Source organism: Triticum aestivum, chromosome 7D (genome assembly GCF_018294505.1).
Source record: "Triticum aestivum cultivar Chinese Spring chromosome 7D, IWGSC CS RefSeq v2.1, whole genome shotgun sequence".
Lineage (NCBI taxonomy): Eukaryota > Viridiplantae > Streptophyta > Magnoliopsida > Poales > Poaceae > Triticum > Triticum aestivum.
Genome location: NC_057814.1, coordinates 39,880,492 through 39,897,717, shown reverse-complemented (window position 1 = coordinate 39,897,717; position 17,226 = coordinate 39,880,492). Strand labels below are relative to the sequence as shown.

General features: G+C 47.5%; 1 protein-coding gene across 1 annotated transcript; it reads left to right on the top strand.

Moving 5' to 3' along the window:
* Positions 1-5,846: 5,846 nt before the first annotated feature.
* LOC123169809 (uncharacterized) lies at positions 5,847-6,373 on the top strand. The gene has a single exon (XM_044587681.1). The coding sequence runs from the start codon at positions 5,972-5,974 to the stop codon at positions 6,209-6,211; it is 240 nt and encodes a 79-aa protein (XP_044443616.1). The 5' UTR covers positions 5,847-5,971; the 3' UTR covers positions 6,212-6,373.
* Positions 6,374-17,226: the final 10,853 nt, after the last annotated feature.

Here is a 17,226-nt window from a genome sequence, read left to right as displayed (position 1 = left end):
TTTCTGTGTTCAAAATGCACCATTCAAAGCCACATCATCAATTTTCAACCCTTTCTTACTTCATTTGATATTTTTCGTGCATTTACTGATTTTTTTGAGCTATAAGACCCTGAAATTGAAAAGCACTACAAATGAACTCTGAAAAGGTTGAAAGTTGGCATGGTATCATCATTTCACCCACATAGCATGTGCAAGAAAGTAGAGAGACTTACGGCAAAAACTGGATGCACTTCGTGTACAAAACGGACAATCTCGTTCGAAGTATCAGGGTTTCATACGGAAACTCATCTGTTACAAAGGGAATTCATTTTTTTGAACTTATTTGAACTCCATAGTTTTTCTAAGTTCAAAATGCACCATGCAAAGCCACATCATCAATTTTAGACCCTTTCTGACTTCATTTGATATTTTTCATGCATTTACTGATTTTTTCCAGCTATAAGACCCTGAAATAGAAAAACACTGCAAATGAACTCTGAAAAGGTTGAAAGTTGGCATCGTATCATCATTTCACCCACATAGCATGTGCAAGAAAGTAGAGAGGCTTACGGCAAAAACTGGATGCACTTCGTGTACAAAACGGACAATCTCTTTCGAAGTATCAGGGTTTCATATGGAAACTCGTCTGTTATAAAGGGATTTTATTTTTTTGAACTTATTTGAACTCCATAGTTTTTCTGTGCTCAAAATGCACAAAGCCACATCATCAATTTTCAACCCTTTCTGACTTCGTTTGATATTTTTCATGCATTTACTGATTTTTTTCGGCTATAAGACCCTGAAATTGAAAAGCACTATAAATGAACATGGATAGATAAGTGACCAAATTAATAGTAGTTCATCATCACATGAAAACCAAAGTACATACATAGTTCAAATTGAACAACATATAGATCTCCAGAGCATCTAGTTAAACCATACATTGAAACTATGTAAAACCTTTCAATGCAACAACAACTGCGATCATAATCACAACTAAGGTAACAATTGACCCAACGACATAATGATAGCAAGCCTCGGTATGAATGGCATATTTTCTAATCTTTCTAATCTTCAACCGCATTGCATCCATCTTGATCTTGTGATCATTGACGACATCCGCAACATGCAACTCCAATATCATCTTCTCCTCCACAATTTTTTTTAATTTTTTCCTTCAAGTAGTTGTTTTCTTCTTCAACTAAATTTAACCTCTCGACAATAGGGTCGGTTGGAATTTCAGGTTCAACCACCTCCTACATAAATAAAATCTATGTCACGTTGGTCGGCATAATTGTGATAAACAATAACTGAACCAAATAGTTATAAAAAGATAATATATACCACATCCGAATCATAGACAGGACGGGGGCCGACGGGGGCGGATACCAGAACCATCACACTATATAATAACAAGGAATAATAAAAGTAAGAAAATTAGACAAGTATCTATCTGAAGTAAGAATTTTTTTCTTTCAGAAAGAAGATAAGAGCAAGAGGCTCACCACGGTGGTGCCGGCGACGAGATCGGCGCGGGCGATCGACGGCGTGAAGACGGGGACGGGACGTGACGGACCGCTAAACCTAGAAAAATCTCGGGGAAAACGGAGCTCGGAGGTCGAGTTTCGAGAGAAGTAATATTAACTAGTGTAGCTCGGACATTTCATCGAACAACTCATGTGCATAGGAGGTGAGCTAGAGCACCCAAATGCCCTCCCCTCGCCGGCCAGCAAAAAACAGAGCAGTGTGGATTGCTCTGCTCGCCGGCGATGGGCTATATATATAGGCAACTCATTTGTCCCGGTTCGTGGCTGGAACCGGGACCAATGGTTGTGGGCCAGGAGCGAGGCCCATTGGTCCCGGTTCGTGCCTAGAACCGGGACAAAAGGTTCCAGCCGAACCGGGACCAAAGCCCACGAGGCCCCGGCCGACCACCTGGACTCACAAACCGGGACGAATGCACCCATTGGTCCCGGTTCATATAAAAGCCGGGACTAATGGGCTGGCCAGGCCCGAACGAAAGCCCCGTTTTCTACTAGTGTTGCCGCGGCTGGGGGCAGCGCCTGGGGGCGTGGCTGGGAGCTAGGTCGCCCCAGGGCCAATCTAGCGCCGATTCGCCTCCAGGCCGCTCTTTTTCGGCGCCCTGGGGGGCAGAATGGCTAGAGATGCTCTAATAGCCCACTCATATAATAGTTAGTCACACTAGTGTGCTATATCATTAATATATGGCCCAACCTGTTCTCTCACAAACGGTGTTTGAGCTCGTGCTGCAACCGGCTGTAAGTTTGTAGCTCACTTCACTTCTGTCTCCTCTCCACTTTCCTCCAACTAGATATAAATCTCATGTGGCATTTTTTATAGTCAGCGTACGTTACTTTATTATACTTACACTAATGCGGTACGTTACTTTATTATACTTACACTAATGTGGACTCCTTGGTAATAGCTGGACAACTATTGAATGGCCGATGAGATTGACAGTCACCTGATGGCCCTGGTTGTCTTGGAAAATGAGTTAAGGTCAACATCATCAGTGCATGCACTAACTTTGTTTCTTAATGGCTTTGCCAGCCAAGCGTAAGTTTGGTCTCTCACCTGCAGTCTTGAGTTTTTTGGTACCTTAAATTTATAACTATCGAGATTGCTCCTTGCTCTACCGAAAGCAATTTTGATGATCACGGAGGTAGCTATTTCGCAAACGTGGCAGCCCAGCTTGCCGAAGAAATAGACACAAACAAAAATAATAATTTTAGCAAAACCCTGCATACTATGTTCTTGTAAAACTATTCAATATTTTAGGAATTTATAAAACAAAAAATATTATGAAAAACAATGGTTGTTAAAAATCTAGAAGGCTGCAAAATTCATCACACGTTAGAGAACAAAGAAATTTGATAAAGTTTATTTCTTCTAATTCCAATGCTTTCCAATAAATATTCTTTCAATTTTACTTGTTATTTTCATTCGGTTGTAAATCTTTTTAAAATATTTTTTTGTGTACTGTTTGATTAAAAATACATTTCCATGTTTGATTTGTATGTTTGAATATTTTAATCCATTTTCCACTTTTTCATAGCACTAGTTGAGTTTGTAGAGAAATAGCATTGCCTTTTTTTTTTCCTTCTAGCTTTACCATTTATAATCGAAGGACGAGCCAATTTCATATTAGAGAGAAGTTACTTGCTGCAGGACCCAGAATATTTTTCTTCTTCTTGTTATCGACAATAATCAAAGTAAGACCATTATTTGTTCATTATACAAAATCAATTTGGAAAGCGAAATAACATACGTGATACGCTCTAGTGCTTAACAAGTGAATACAGCGTCAATGTCTGGACCAAAAGCGAACCAACCTATGATTGGATGGTTAGGAGAACAGTGGTATCCCTCACCCATCAGAGTTCAAATACTAGACTTAACATTAGGGCTCGTATTTTTCAGAATTTATTTTAGGCCTTTCGGCGCTATGCATTCACTTGGAGAAGATGTTCTCGTCGACTATGAAGATGTATATAACGAGTTCGTCAATCTAAAGAGGATGTGCGGGCTCAGTCTCGAGCGATTTTATGTGTGTATGTATAACTGTCTACGTCTCTTGTGTTAAAAAAAGTGTGGATCAAAAGTGGAGGCAACAAGATTTAAATTAACCAACAAATGGATATCCAGTATAATTTATATGTGACGTGCAAGACACGGAGCAAAATGCTGCAGTCCTGTGGATAAGAACGACGGTACATGCCAGGTGTACTGCACGCCGGTAGACTTGAGCAGAGGAGCCGCCGGCCAGGTCAACAGCGGCAACGGCACCTGGCTCTGCATGGTTCGGCTTCGATGGTTCGACGGCCAATGGTAACACGACGTGTCCTCAGATCTGCCCTGTTCGACCGTCTGACCACGTGCCTCTGCGGATACACGCCTCCGATCTTCAGTGCCCTCGTGAGCGACAGTGACCTCTTTGTTTTGAGGGATATAGAAGTCGTACTACGGAAACGGATAGTTGACCATCGCGGCCGGCCGGACCCCATCAATAAAACGAACGAACCAGACGGTCCAGCGCGCGGTAGCAAACGGACTTTTGTTCGTTTTCTGTCCGCTTTCGACCCATTCCTGACCCAAGTTTGCGCCGTTTTTTGGTGAACAGACAACACGCGGACGGGCGGGGCATCTACGCATGTCCTTCCCTGACCCGTCCGTCGGTGGCACAGGGACGCCTTTTTTTATCCGCACCCCCTCCGGCCGCACACCCTCCACTCTTCCCCACTTTTTCCTCGCCGCCGCTGCCATTGCAGCTGTGCAGTTCGGACGCGCGCTCGCCCAGCCCTTTCCCCTCGGCGCCCCCGAGCTACCCAACCACGGCCACCTGATCTGCGCACCCGCCGGCAGGATTTGGGGCGGATCCGGTCGTTCTTGAGCTCGCCAGGCAGTGGAAGGCAGCGCCACGCCATGGACTGGTCGGGCACCGGGCCGGATGGCCCTGGCAGGGCCGTAAGGCCGCATGTAGGCAGTGGCTCCTGCTCTAGCCGCTCGGATCTACACTGTCGGTGGTCTGCCGGCAGATACACCAATGGCGGTCGGCCGGGCCCGGTGCTAGCCCAAAAGCTCGTCGGTGCATCGTTGCGACTCATTAAGTGCGACCACTGCCCAAAAAAGGTCGTGCGCCGCATGTCTACAACGCCGGAACATCGCGGATGGGTGTTCATCAAGTGCTTAAACGATGGGGTATGTGCTCTTTTTAGCTTCGGTTTGTGCTCTTAGATTTGACTAGTTGTGCTAAGTTAAAATTTTATTGTGTAGCATGGATGCAAGTTTTGGTATTGGGAAGAAGAGTACATCGATATATTGATAAAGCGCAATTTAGTAGATGTTCGTGCACTTTTAGCTACGATAGAGGCTAGAGATGAGACTAGTGCACTTGTTGCTAGATTAGAGTCTAGACACGAGACTAGATGCGAGGAAGCAACCTCTACTTCTTTAGACTCGAAGAAAAAAGAAGCACGCAAGATTGAGCCTCCTCCGCAGATAAACAATGAATGCATCGATAAGGCACTAATCCAACTTACAGGAGCAGTTATGGAAGTTGGATATCTTCTAAAATGTATTCTTTCGTTCTTGTTTTCTTTGGTCTTGCTTTTTTAGTCAAAATTTGTGATGTATTTTCATGTACCAGAAGTGAATGATGAAAAAAAATTAAAGGCTTGCAGAAAAATGTACGTGAACAGGATGCGGCCGGGATGCGTCCACGCGTTGGGCGCACGGCCACCGAATCCGAGAAACGGCCCGGACACAAACCCATTGCTCTACCCAAATGGACAGAATCCAGGCAGAACGGACGTGCGTTTAAGATCGGACGGTGGAGTTGGCCTTATACAACACCGGCATGTGTCACGCCGAACTCCCGAGCAGCCGACGCTACGCCACCCAACCATCCCGGACAGGGCACCTGCTCCCCAGCTGAGTTCCAAGTGTCGCCTCACCCAGCCAGTTCATATCCTTCCACCATAAACAAATCCTAAACACTACTCATCGCCGACGTAGCACGCACCTGCTCATTTTCTTTTGTTGGAACGATCGCGACCCATCCCGGGCACCGCGGCGCTTGCAGGACGGTGTGGTGCCGGCCGGGTCGCATCACGCCACCTATCCCACTCCGTAAACAATGGGTCCGGTCAAACTCTCGCATGTCGTTCTTTGCTTCCTGCCGTGCGCCGGTCAGGGTCGGCGTCCCCCGTCTGCGTCCGTGGACTTTCCACCCTGCCGCGTCACGGCTCCTTCAACGACCCCCTTTTGCCTGCCTCCCCCTACCTATCCCCCGTACGAGTATATATATCACCAGTCGGTGAGTGTGGGAAAGGACATCCAAACCAGAGTTCAGAGACAAAGTCAAGATAGAGGAACAGAGGAACAGCCGAAACAAGATTCATTTGCTACACAGCACAAACAAAGTTTGCCACGAAACTGTGTTGAGGCCGGCCGGCAGCTCGGCTGATCGATCATGGACAAGATCCTGGCTTTCTCCATCCTCAGCTCGTCGCCGGCAGATATCGCTGGGGCTGGGTATGCCTCGCGGCTGTCCTGGCGGAGCCGTGGAGGGAAGCAGGCGACGGAGAAGAAGCAACAGGAGGACAAGGTCGAGCGGAGCCCACGGCCGGAGAGGAAGCGGGAGGCCAGGCCAGCCCGGTTCGCGCCCGAGTTCGACGGCCTCAACTGCTTCGAGTACATAGTATCCTATTGAGTAGGTCGCCGGCTGTCTCCCGGGAGCCTTTTTCTTTCCTTTTTCACTTCCCCGTCTGCTGCTCTTTGAGGTTTGGTTGCTTATCGACCAATCGACCAAGAGACTTATCATGTACACAGGCAGAGAATGACTGAGCTGATAATTACACAGTTGTTTGATTTACTGATGGTCTGATGCCTTGTATATGTTTTGGTTGCTTTATATTGAAATCAACTTTGAGGATGATGCTGACGATGATGGGGCAGCTATTTCACAAACATGGCAGCCTAGCTGCCAGAACTAGTAAAAAAATTAATTAAGAACATTAAAATGTAAAAAATAGGAAATCCATAACTACGTTCTTGTAAAACTACAAAGTATTCAGAAATTTAAAAATGAAAAACAATAAGATATATTATGGAAAACAATGGAATTTGGTGTAATTCTAGAAGGCCGCGAAATTCAGCAAATATTAGGGAACCAACAAGTTCTATAAATTAATATTGTTACTTAATTTCAATATCTTAAGCTCTAATGCTAAACAAATTCAGAATCGTGAATGCTTTTGTGGATAAAGGGAGAATCAACAACAATTAAATCAGCCAAGAAATGGTACATCCATAATCTATTTCTATATCTAATAATAAAGCAAAGTGCATTTCTTCAATTTTTTTGGTCCATCACGTTTTTTTGCACTGTCAAGTTTGATCCAAACCAGCCGTGTTTTATAAACTTATTTATGTGTCCTATTCTCATAATAGCGAATGTGGTTCTAAACTTAGCGGTTTCTCTACGTGTGTGTTGTCTGAGCTGCATGTTAGCGATTTCTCTCTGTTGGTGTGTTGTATACGCCAGAAGGTAACGATTTTTTTGTTCCATTCCGCCCAGACCATTAGGCCTCCACAGGCACCAGATACAATGATAACAGCAAAATATGAGTAGCTTGTGGTCTACTTTAGTACCGCATCGCCGAGCACGGTATTGGAGTTGGAGCTTGTCCTGTTTAAAATTTGGAGATTAGGTGACAACAATTAATCAATTTGTGGCCAACATTCATATTTTTTTGTCCTTTTTGCGTCCTTAGAGCCGCCTTCAAACAACTATGAAAAAATCTAGTCACCCGCCGGCGTCGTCGTGAGATTCACGGAAGAAGAGGCAATATTTTACAATCCAATGATCCAGGCCAACGCCATAGCCATAGAGGCGTCAAGAGCCGATGACCGGGTCTGCAGAACAGGAGGTTGACGATGTGGCACATTGGATGGGATTTGGATCCACTGCTCACCACCAATGATGTCAAGGAAGAAAGTCGAATCTAGTGCCAGCAGACCTCCATCCTTGTACCAAGAACACCAAATACCCCCTACAAGCACTGCCACTGCAGGCAACAGAAACACACATGCACACAAAGCTTGACACTCTGAACGAACGAAGAGCACAGAAGATCATCGGATCCTTGATGTCGCAGTAGAGAGCATCTGGTTTGTAAGGGAAAAAAGATGAGGCCACACTATTCGACGCGATGCTACCCTCACCCCAACGGCGCTTCCACTCGATGACCTATCCCTAAACCTTGTGTATAACCAGGAAAAGAACGGGAGCCCACTCCCCTCCTCTAGCCATCGAAGCAGTAAACGGAGGTTGAGGCCGTCGACTCACCATAGATCACAAGGAGGAAACCGTCGCCTAACTTTTGCCTCTCTCTCGAAATGGGAACGGGCGGTTACATACTACAGTTCTAATCATATGCTAGGGGCACCCAAGATAGCTACAGATGTTGAAGCCGACATAGACAATGGTGACACAATTGATGGCTTGGAGGAGTACTGACTGGAACTTGGTTTATTCGGACATGGACGCCTACAGTGTCAGGCAAGAGCCCTTGAAGTAGATGACTGGATGATATCCTTGACCACAGTGGCCACAATTAGCATAGTGCCCCAGATCGGCGAGGATGCTGAATGGCGTGAATAGTGAGAGGGATAGGATGAAAGAGAGCACAACCTCAGTGGGCAAAAAGAGCGCTATGACAACGAAAATCACCGGGCTGATTGCATGTGTCGTTAAACTTTATAAGACTAATCGATGAAAGAAAAAAGGAGGAGATTTATTGTGTATGCCCCGTTGCAATGCGTGGGCGTAGTTTTTTCATCCAACAACCTCCATCCTGATGGATGTGCCGATGTGACACTGCTGCAACCTTTGTCCCGGTCCAGTGGAAGATGTGCGGTAGCCGGATCCAGTGGCACTTGCAGTCTCACCTAGCGGCACCGACGACGGTGCAACAACCAGATGCAACTCCGGCCAAAGAGACGTAGTGGAGGCATTGCTTCCGGGTGCTGCCATTTCCATCCGGCCGTCGAGCCGTTAGGATCATTCCTGAAGAGCGGCAGCACCACTTCTTTTTTATTAAATAAAAAATATACATCACAGACGATTGTTTTGTCCTGAGTGCATGTTTAAAGTATTTTTTTTAATACAGTACTGACACAAGCGCTCTGCAGACGATGTTTTGCCTTGAAGTGTGCAGGTCCAAAGTACATCCTGCACATAATATTTTGTGTGTGTGGGATAAATCACACACCCTTACGAGCTAACAGTTTCCTACTTCGTGTGCAATGGCGCTTTTTGACCGTCTACACAAACTCAACATCTCTGAAAGAGCGCTTCCACGTACGAGTACACAAACCTAAATTGCGCAAGAGCAGTTGCATCGAACCTGCAGAGGAAACATAATTATGGCTCTATCACGCCGCCCGGTGAAGCATGGTCGTAGCAGGGGGAGAATCATTTTTCAACTGAAACCACTTCCACCGCCAGAATGTTGCCGTCAAGGACCATAAAACTCACCCCTGAAAAGACTCTTGAGCAGACGTACGAGCACACCCAAGACATCGCTACCTCACAGCACTAGAACGGCAGCTGGAGCTAGCCATATTCCGGTGGCGGGTGTGCTTCTGTCCCTTGTACAGCACTGGAGATTCGATGCAGCCATGAAGGTATGACTAACGATCCGGGGGACATGGCTTATCATCATTCAGTAAAAGCTGCAACAGTCTACACATGCAATTATTATTTAGAGGCATGTATGAGCTACTAATTTCTCTCAAAACGGCTATGGAGTGATAATTATTTGTAGGCCCTATTTCCGTTATAAAATTGAAGAGTCACAAACGCTCTTTACACCTCAAGCACATATCATGTACAAACTAACAATTTTTCTAAATATTCGGCAGAACAGAACAAATTAAGCAACCGACTATAACTACAAAAGTAAGAAAGTAAGAAGCTTCAAGAACTGACAAAACATTACAGCTACTAATATTATAGCAGGGGCAGGAATTAATCTAGGAACACAAAATTGTATCGAAGATTACAGAACACAAACATGACGTGTGACTTACTACTGGCGTGTCTTTAGAGAGAGCAGCGTCTTGAAGATTCCAATAAGAACGGCAATGATTGACAGTACGGCGATGATACTTCGTTTGTTCTTTTTGATGAATTTGTAGACCTTGATCCTCCTGCTCCTCTTCCACTTGTAGTGGTCAATCTCCGCCATGATGCCGCTGTAGAGGCGGCCGCCGTCGAGGCGCTTCACAACGCCCTTGAAGAAGTCTAGCGTCTCCTTGTCGGTGAGCTTTGCTTGCACTACCTGCTTGTTACGCAGCTCGTGCACGTCCTCCTCCCGGTTCATGAGCATCGCCAGGAGGGCGAGGTAGGAGCACACGGCCGTCTCCCTCTTCATTATGTCGTCGTCCCTGTCGTTGGAGGCTGTGCAGACCTCCAGAGCGGCCATGTTGACGAGCCAGCATGCCCTGGTTTCGTCGAGGCAGAGGGGCGCCAGGTAGAGGTGGGTGAAGAGCTTTCCTATAAAGATGCCCATGTCCATGAAGTCTGACGTCATGCAGGGCTGGATGTTGATGGCCATCTCGGCGAGCTCGGTGGCACTTGCGGTGATCGCCATCGACGAGGATGGAGGCACTCCTTGGGTTCTCGTGTACCCGACTTTTTCCAACCGGAAGAGTGCAAGGAGATGTGGCGGGTTGCGATCACTAGTGTAGGGCCGAAATGGTTGAGCGCTCTCCCGATGCCCACGGATCTTGAAGGTGCTTCCCATAGTAGAGATGAACTTGTCGACCGGCGCCGGAGATCGGCCGAGGCTGTTGAGTGCTTGCACTACGGACCATGGAATCTGGTTCTCCAGCAGCATGATGTCATTCTCGATGCATACTCGGTTGGAGACGAATAGACGCTCCAAGGAGGCATCTGCGGGATCCCTTGGATCGGAATCCATCACTCGTATGTACTGTAGCAAGAAACAAGCGTCATAGAGCATCATGTTCGCGAACTCATCAGCGCTCATACCTGCCACCTCGTCACCGATGTAGAGACCGCGGGCCACGCCGGCAACGGCGGAGACTGCCTGGAAGATCTCCTCGAGGTCGAGCTCGCTGCCGGACGCGCGCACGAAACGGTCGGCGGCCACGCGCTTCAAATTCTCCATCTCCTGGAGCTTGGTGTCGCCGTGGTGGTAAGGGCCGAGTGCCACCACCAGCGGCTTCACGTACCGGCTGTCCAGTTCCCCTAGGCATGCAGGGAACCTATGGAAAGTCCACTCCATTTTGCTGTGATCAGCTCTGAACTGGCTTGCTGTCTGGCTCCACTCCTCAACTAGAAGACGAGTGGATTCAAGTCCGGTCCGATCACGTGCATGCTTATGTCAGTCGATCCGATCGAGTGATAATATATATCTCAGTCAGACGTGCCAGTTGCCGGGCTATATAAGACAAGCTTGTTAATTGGTATTAGTATAGTAGACTGCAGATCTCACAGGCCAAGTTGCATTGTCAACATGCGCAAACTGCGCCCGCCATGTTCCTTGAGCGAGAGTCACGCGCACTAGCCGCAGATACCGATGATCCAGGCTTTAATCGATCCTTGATTAGCGTGTTGCTTACTTGGTAGCTGGCACGAATTTTCTTTCTGGGGTATTTTTTGGTATGTCTAGGACGCATCTAACCGACGTGACTTAGTTATTGCACATCTAACCTACGTCATGCACAAATATGATTGGGTTTCCAACCGGTGGCTGGTTGTAGCTTCTGGTGTCGTTTGTCCTAGCACGCCAGTGGCCGGTTGCAGCATACCGGCATGTCTGTCGTAGCACACCAGGTGGGTGGTTGCAATTTAGCTTTGGATTTGAGAGAAATTTCTAAAACTAGGGTTTACTAAAAAAGTGAAAAATGCCATCAAATGAGATGTCTCCAACAAACTAAATCATGGGGATGAGAGAGGTTACCTCAAGTAAATTGAAAATCTTCCGATTCACCGGAACAATGGCACAGATTCTAGAGGGATTTGAAAAGTGTTTGGATGAGGGAGAGTGAGGGCATCAATAGCAGGATACATCAAATCCATACAATTACGTGCAACATAGAAACCTCAAATCTATAGTAGGACGCGTCTTCGGACAGTGACCGGGCAGACATCAAATTTCCTTTTTCACAACCGGATACATCAATTGCGAAACCTCAAATCCATACAATTACGTGCAACGTAAAACCCTAATTTAAATCTTGGGCGGAGCCCGTCCGGCGCCACCGTGTCCATACCCGGCGGCCGCCTAAGCCACTCGAAGTGGAGGTGCGGTCACCAGCGAGGTAGAGTAGGCCAGTGGACATGCACCAGCCCACAGGACTCGAGGCGCCGCCTTCTCCCACGCCCTGCTCTTCCTCGTCGGAGCCTGTAGCCTGCATGTTGCCGGTCGATGTGAGTTTGACGATGCATTCGTCGTAGTCAGAGCCCGTGGCCTGCATATTGCCGGTCGATGTGAGTTCGAGGATGGATTCTTCATGGTCAGAGCCAGACACATCCACCACGACGCAGTTGCGGCGCCAGGGGTGGTCGGTCACCAGTAGCAGCATGGAGAGTGCGACTTTGCCTCGCTGATGTCTGTTGTGGCCTCTCATGCCCGATGCCTCGCACACTGGGCACACCATGTCATATTTTCTTCGTACACGAGGTGGGCGTGCACCTCCGACTCGGCACGCCACCGAAGGGGTTGCACCTCCGGCGAGGCATTGGTGACGCGCCTGACGCCAGATCCAGGTGCCATTTGGGCAGACGCTATGGATTCCTGTCGGATCAAGTCCGATCGTCGTTGGGCGTTCACCTTGTGGGCCCGGTGGAAAACAATGCGTATGTGCATATCCTCCTCAGGCCCACATGGGTTGAGGTCCCGGTATGCAGATCGGGTGATGGAGGACTCGGATCCGCCGCCTGATACGTCTCCAACGTATCTATAATTTATGAAGTATTCATGCCATGTTTACAATAGTTTTATATGATTTTGGTATGATTTGATTAGAACTAACCCGGACTGACGCTGTTTTCAGCAGAACTACCATTGTGTTGGTTTTGTGCAGAAATAAAAGTTCTCGGAATGCGATGAAAACCAATGGAGAATTTTTCTAGAAAATATAAAATATACTGGAACGAAGAGTTACCGGAGGGGAGGCCCGTGGGCCCCATGAGGGTGGAGGGTGCGCCCACCCCCCTAGGGCGCGCCCCTGTGCCTCGTGGACTTCCCGTGGGGCCCCCTGACTTGTTCTCGACGCCAACCTCTCCTATAAATACCCAAACCTCCAGAAAATAACCTAGATCAGAAGTTCCGCCGCCGCAAGCCTTTGTAGCCACGAGAAATCAATCTAGGCCCTGTCTGGCACCCTGCCGGAGGGGGCCATCATCACCAGAGGACATGGAGGAGGATCCCGGAGGGGCCATCATCGCCATGAAGGCCAAGATCTAGAGGGAGAACCTCTCCCCATCCAGGGGGAGGCCATGAAGGAGGAAGCACAAGGGGGAGAACCTCTCCTCCTCTCTCTCGGTGGCGCCGGAGTGCCATCGGGAGGGGAATCATCGCCGCGTTGATCGTCTTCATCAACATCACCATCATCATCACCATCCTCATCTATTTTACGCGGTCCACTCTCCCGCACCCCATTGTAATCCCTACTTGAACATGGTGCTTTATGCTACATATTATGATCCAATGATGTGTTGCCATCCTATGATGTTTTGAGTAGACATCCTTTGTCTTTGGGTTGATTGATGATCTAGATTGGTATGAGTTCTATGTTTTATTTTGGTGCTGTCCTATTGTGCCCTCCGTGTCGCGCAAGCATGGGGGATTCCCGCTGTAGGGTGTTGTAATACGTTCATGATTCGCTTATAGTGGGTTGCTTGAGTGACAGAAGCATAAACCCGAGTAAGTGGGTTGTTGCGTATGGGATAAAGGGGACTTGATATGTTAATGCTATGGTTGGGTTTTACCTTAATGATCTTTAGTAGTTGCGGATACTTGCTAGAGTTCCAATCATAAGTGCATATGATCCAAGAAAAGAAAGTATGTTAGCTTATGCCTCTCCCTCATATGAAATTGCAATGACGACTACCGGTCTTGTTAACGATTGCCTAGGATAATTCCACACACCGACCCATCATTATTCCACACTCGCTATTTATAATATTCAGTAATATATTCTAAATTTATGATAACAACACCTACTTTTACATTTTACCTCTCCGATACCATGCAAAGTTATCCTCTTCATACCCACAACGTAGTTTTATTTCTCGTTTCTAGTTGGAAGCAAATGTTTGGTGTACGTAGAGTCATATCAGTAGCAGATATGACTTGAGAGAATATTGATCTTACCTTTAGCTCCTTGTGGGTTCGACACTCCATACTTATCACTTCCACCTTTGGGAATTGCTACGATGATTCCCTGCACTTGGGGATTATCACTGCCCACCTTGCTGGAGAAGGTCGGAGATCATTGGTAGGCACCTTGGGCGGAGGGGACTGGAGTGCAATGACTAGGTTTCGGTTAGGGGAGTAGAAGGGAAGGAGTATATGTGGTGTCTTGGTGGGCCAGCATGGGCAGGATCCATCGTGGCGAACGCGTCTGAGTTCGCTGCGGCCTCCCCATATCCGCCCTGGATTTTGGCTGGATATAAGGGGTGTCGGTCAGCCCGGGCGTTTGGGAGTGTATGAGGCGTCCGTTTAGGTTGGGTTTTTCTTCACCGGTTGATACGTCTCTGTCGTATCCATAATTTTTGATTGTTCCATGCCAATATTCTACAACTTTCATATACTTTTGGCAACTTTTTATACTATTTTTGGGACTAACATATTGATCCAGTGCCCATTGCCAGTTCCTGTCTGTTGCATGTTTTTTGTTTCGCCAAAAACCCATATCAAACGGAGTCCAAACGGGATAAAGATTGACAAAGATTTTTGGAATATTTATGATTTTTGAGAAGAAGAATCAACACGAGACGATGCCCGAGGGGGCCACGAGGAAGGGGGCGCGCCCCAGGGGGTCAGGCGCGCCCTGGACCCTCATGGTCACCCCGTAAGGCGGTTGGAGCCCTTCTTTCGCCGCAAGAAAGCTAATTTCCGGATAGAGATTGTGTCCAAAATTCAGCCCAATCGGAGTTACGGATCTCCGGTTATAAAAGAAACGGTGAAAGGCCAGATCTGAGAACGCAGAAACAGAGAGAGACAGAGAGACAGATCCAATCTCGGAGGGGCTCTCGCCCCTCCCGCGCCATGGAGACCATGGACCAGAGGGGAAACCCTTCTCCCATCTAGGTAGAAGGTCAAGGAAGAAGAAGAAGGAGGGGGGCTCTCTCCCCCTCGCTCCCGGTGGCGCCGAAACGCCGCCGGGGCCATCATCATCACCGCGATCTACACCAACACCTCCATCATCTTCACCAACATCTCCATCACCTTCCCCCCTCTATCTACAGCGGTCCACTCTCCCGGAACCCGTTGTACCCTCTACTTGAACATGGTGCTTTATGCTTCATATTATTATCCAATGATGTGTTGCCATCCTATGATGTCTGAGTAGATTTTCGTTGTCCTCTCGGTAATTGGTGAATTGCTATGATTGGTTTAATTTGCTTGTGGTTATGTTGCCGTCCTTTGGTGCCCATCATATGAGCGCGCGCGTGGATCACACCATAGGGTTAGTTGTATGTTGATAAGACTATGTATTGGAGGGCAAGAGTGACAGAAGCTTCAACCTAGCATAGAAATTGATGCATATGGGATTTAAGGGGGGCCAATATATCTTAATGTTATGGTTGGGTTTACCTTAATGAACGTTAGTAGTTGCGGATGCTTGTACTAGTTCCAATCATAAGTGCATAGAATTCCAAGTTGGGGATGACATGCTACAGTGCAAAAAAATACACTTCCGTGATGATACGTGTTTGTCACAGTAGGCCAGGTTTACTGTCATGCATGTACATCCATGACAAATTTATGACAGAATCAAGATAGTCATACCTGCGCTGTCGTAGAAGTGTTTCATGACATTACCAAAATTATCATCACGGAAGTCTCCACTTCCATGACGATAAATCGCGTGTCACAGAAGTGCTTTGTCAAGGGTGATCGACACGTGGCATCCACCGTAACGGACGCCGTTAAGCTATTGGGTTCGGTTTTGGATCCGATAACCCGTTAACAGCCCCGACCAATGGGGATTTTCCACGTGTAAAATCATCATTGGCTGGAGGAAACACGTGTCGGCTCACCGTTGGGACAGATGTCATCCACTCATTGGACCCAAAGCGCCTATGATACGTCGACACGTGGCATGGCCCAACAGAGGCCCATTCCTGTGAAAAGGCCGGCCCGTTTGACTTGGTCAAAAGGTGGCGGGCCGGCCCACGGCAAGCCTGTGAACGGCCTGTTCGCATATAGCCCATTTACAGCCCGCTATTCCAGGGCCCGTTTACGGCCTATCCAAATTAGGCCCAGTAGCGTCATCTGGGCCGTCCAATATAATTCCAGCCCGTTTTAACTTCAGGCCCATGTATGGCCCATGACGTCTTTCGGCCCATATGAGGCCCTTATTACTCTTGGCCCATTAACGGCCCGTGGTAAAACTGGCCCATAATGAATAGTGTATCACTTTATACCCATTAACAGCACGTGGCGAAACTGGGCCGTAATGAACAGTGTATCACTTTATACCCATTAACGGCCCATTATTCCGTTGGGCCGTTTCCAGCCCATGTTATCTTTCGGCCTTCTCGAGGCCCGTTTATTCTTGGGCTCATTTCTACATTCGTTTACTTACGGCCTGTTACTGTCATTTTCTGCTTGTGGGCCAAATTCAGCCCGTGGTTACAGTCGGCCCGTTTGTGGCCAGTTAATACGTTGGGCCGTTTTCATAGCGTCATCAAAATACGGTCGATTAACGACGACCCGTTATGGTCGGCCCATGAACGGACGATTTCAACTCTAGGCCATTTACGGCCATAATGTGGTCTGTTATTGGCCCATGTTTGGCCAACCGATCATACGGCCCGTAGAAGGCCCATTGATGATACGGCCCACAGAAGGCCCATTGTGTCTACGGCCCGTATAAGGCCCATTGTTTCTACGCCACGTAGAAGGCCCATTGTTTCTGTGGCCCTTACAAGGCCCATTGTTTCTACGGCCTGTAGGAGGCCCATGTTAACTATAGCTGGTGGGCATCAAAGTTCGCCACTAGTGCAAATATAGGGAACACCCTACACTATACAAAAATGGCTTGCTGTTTTCTTCAGCAGGTGGCTGCACGTTAAGAACAAATTTTGTATCGCACCAAAAGAAATTACAACTATAAAGCAAAAGGAAGGTTGGCATAAAAGTTAACAGTCTAGCAGATAAATGCACCACCAGAAGTTCCGAAGCTCAGTTCATTTGACCTGACTGTTACGTTTTCATGCTGTATTGTCCGATGGAGCACCATAACCTTCGCCTTCAGTTCTCCTGGGCTCCTGAACAACGTAGCAAATGTTTGATAGTCTGGTTTCAAAACCATGCATATCTTGACAATATCGAACAATGTCTCTCCTTGTTTCACAAAGGGTCTCTGTTAGGGAATGGACTTGTGTCTGGGGCGCAGATACAACATTGTTTTGACCTTGCATATCTTGATCATGAGGCAGTTTGGACGAGATTGCCTTAA

Bases quoted from the DNA above. Each gene is read 5' to 3' on its own strand.
- LOC123169809 (XM_044587681.1), top strand. From the start codon at position 5,972: ATGGACAAGATCCTGGCTTTCTCCATCCTCAGCTCGTCGCCGGCAGAT.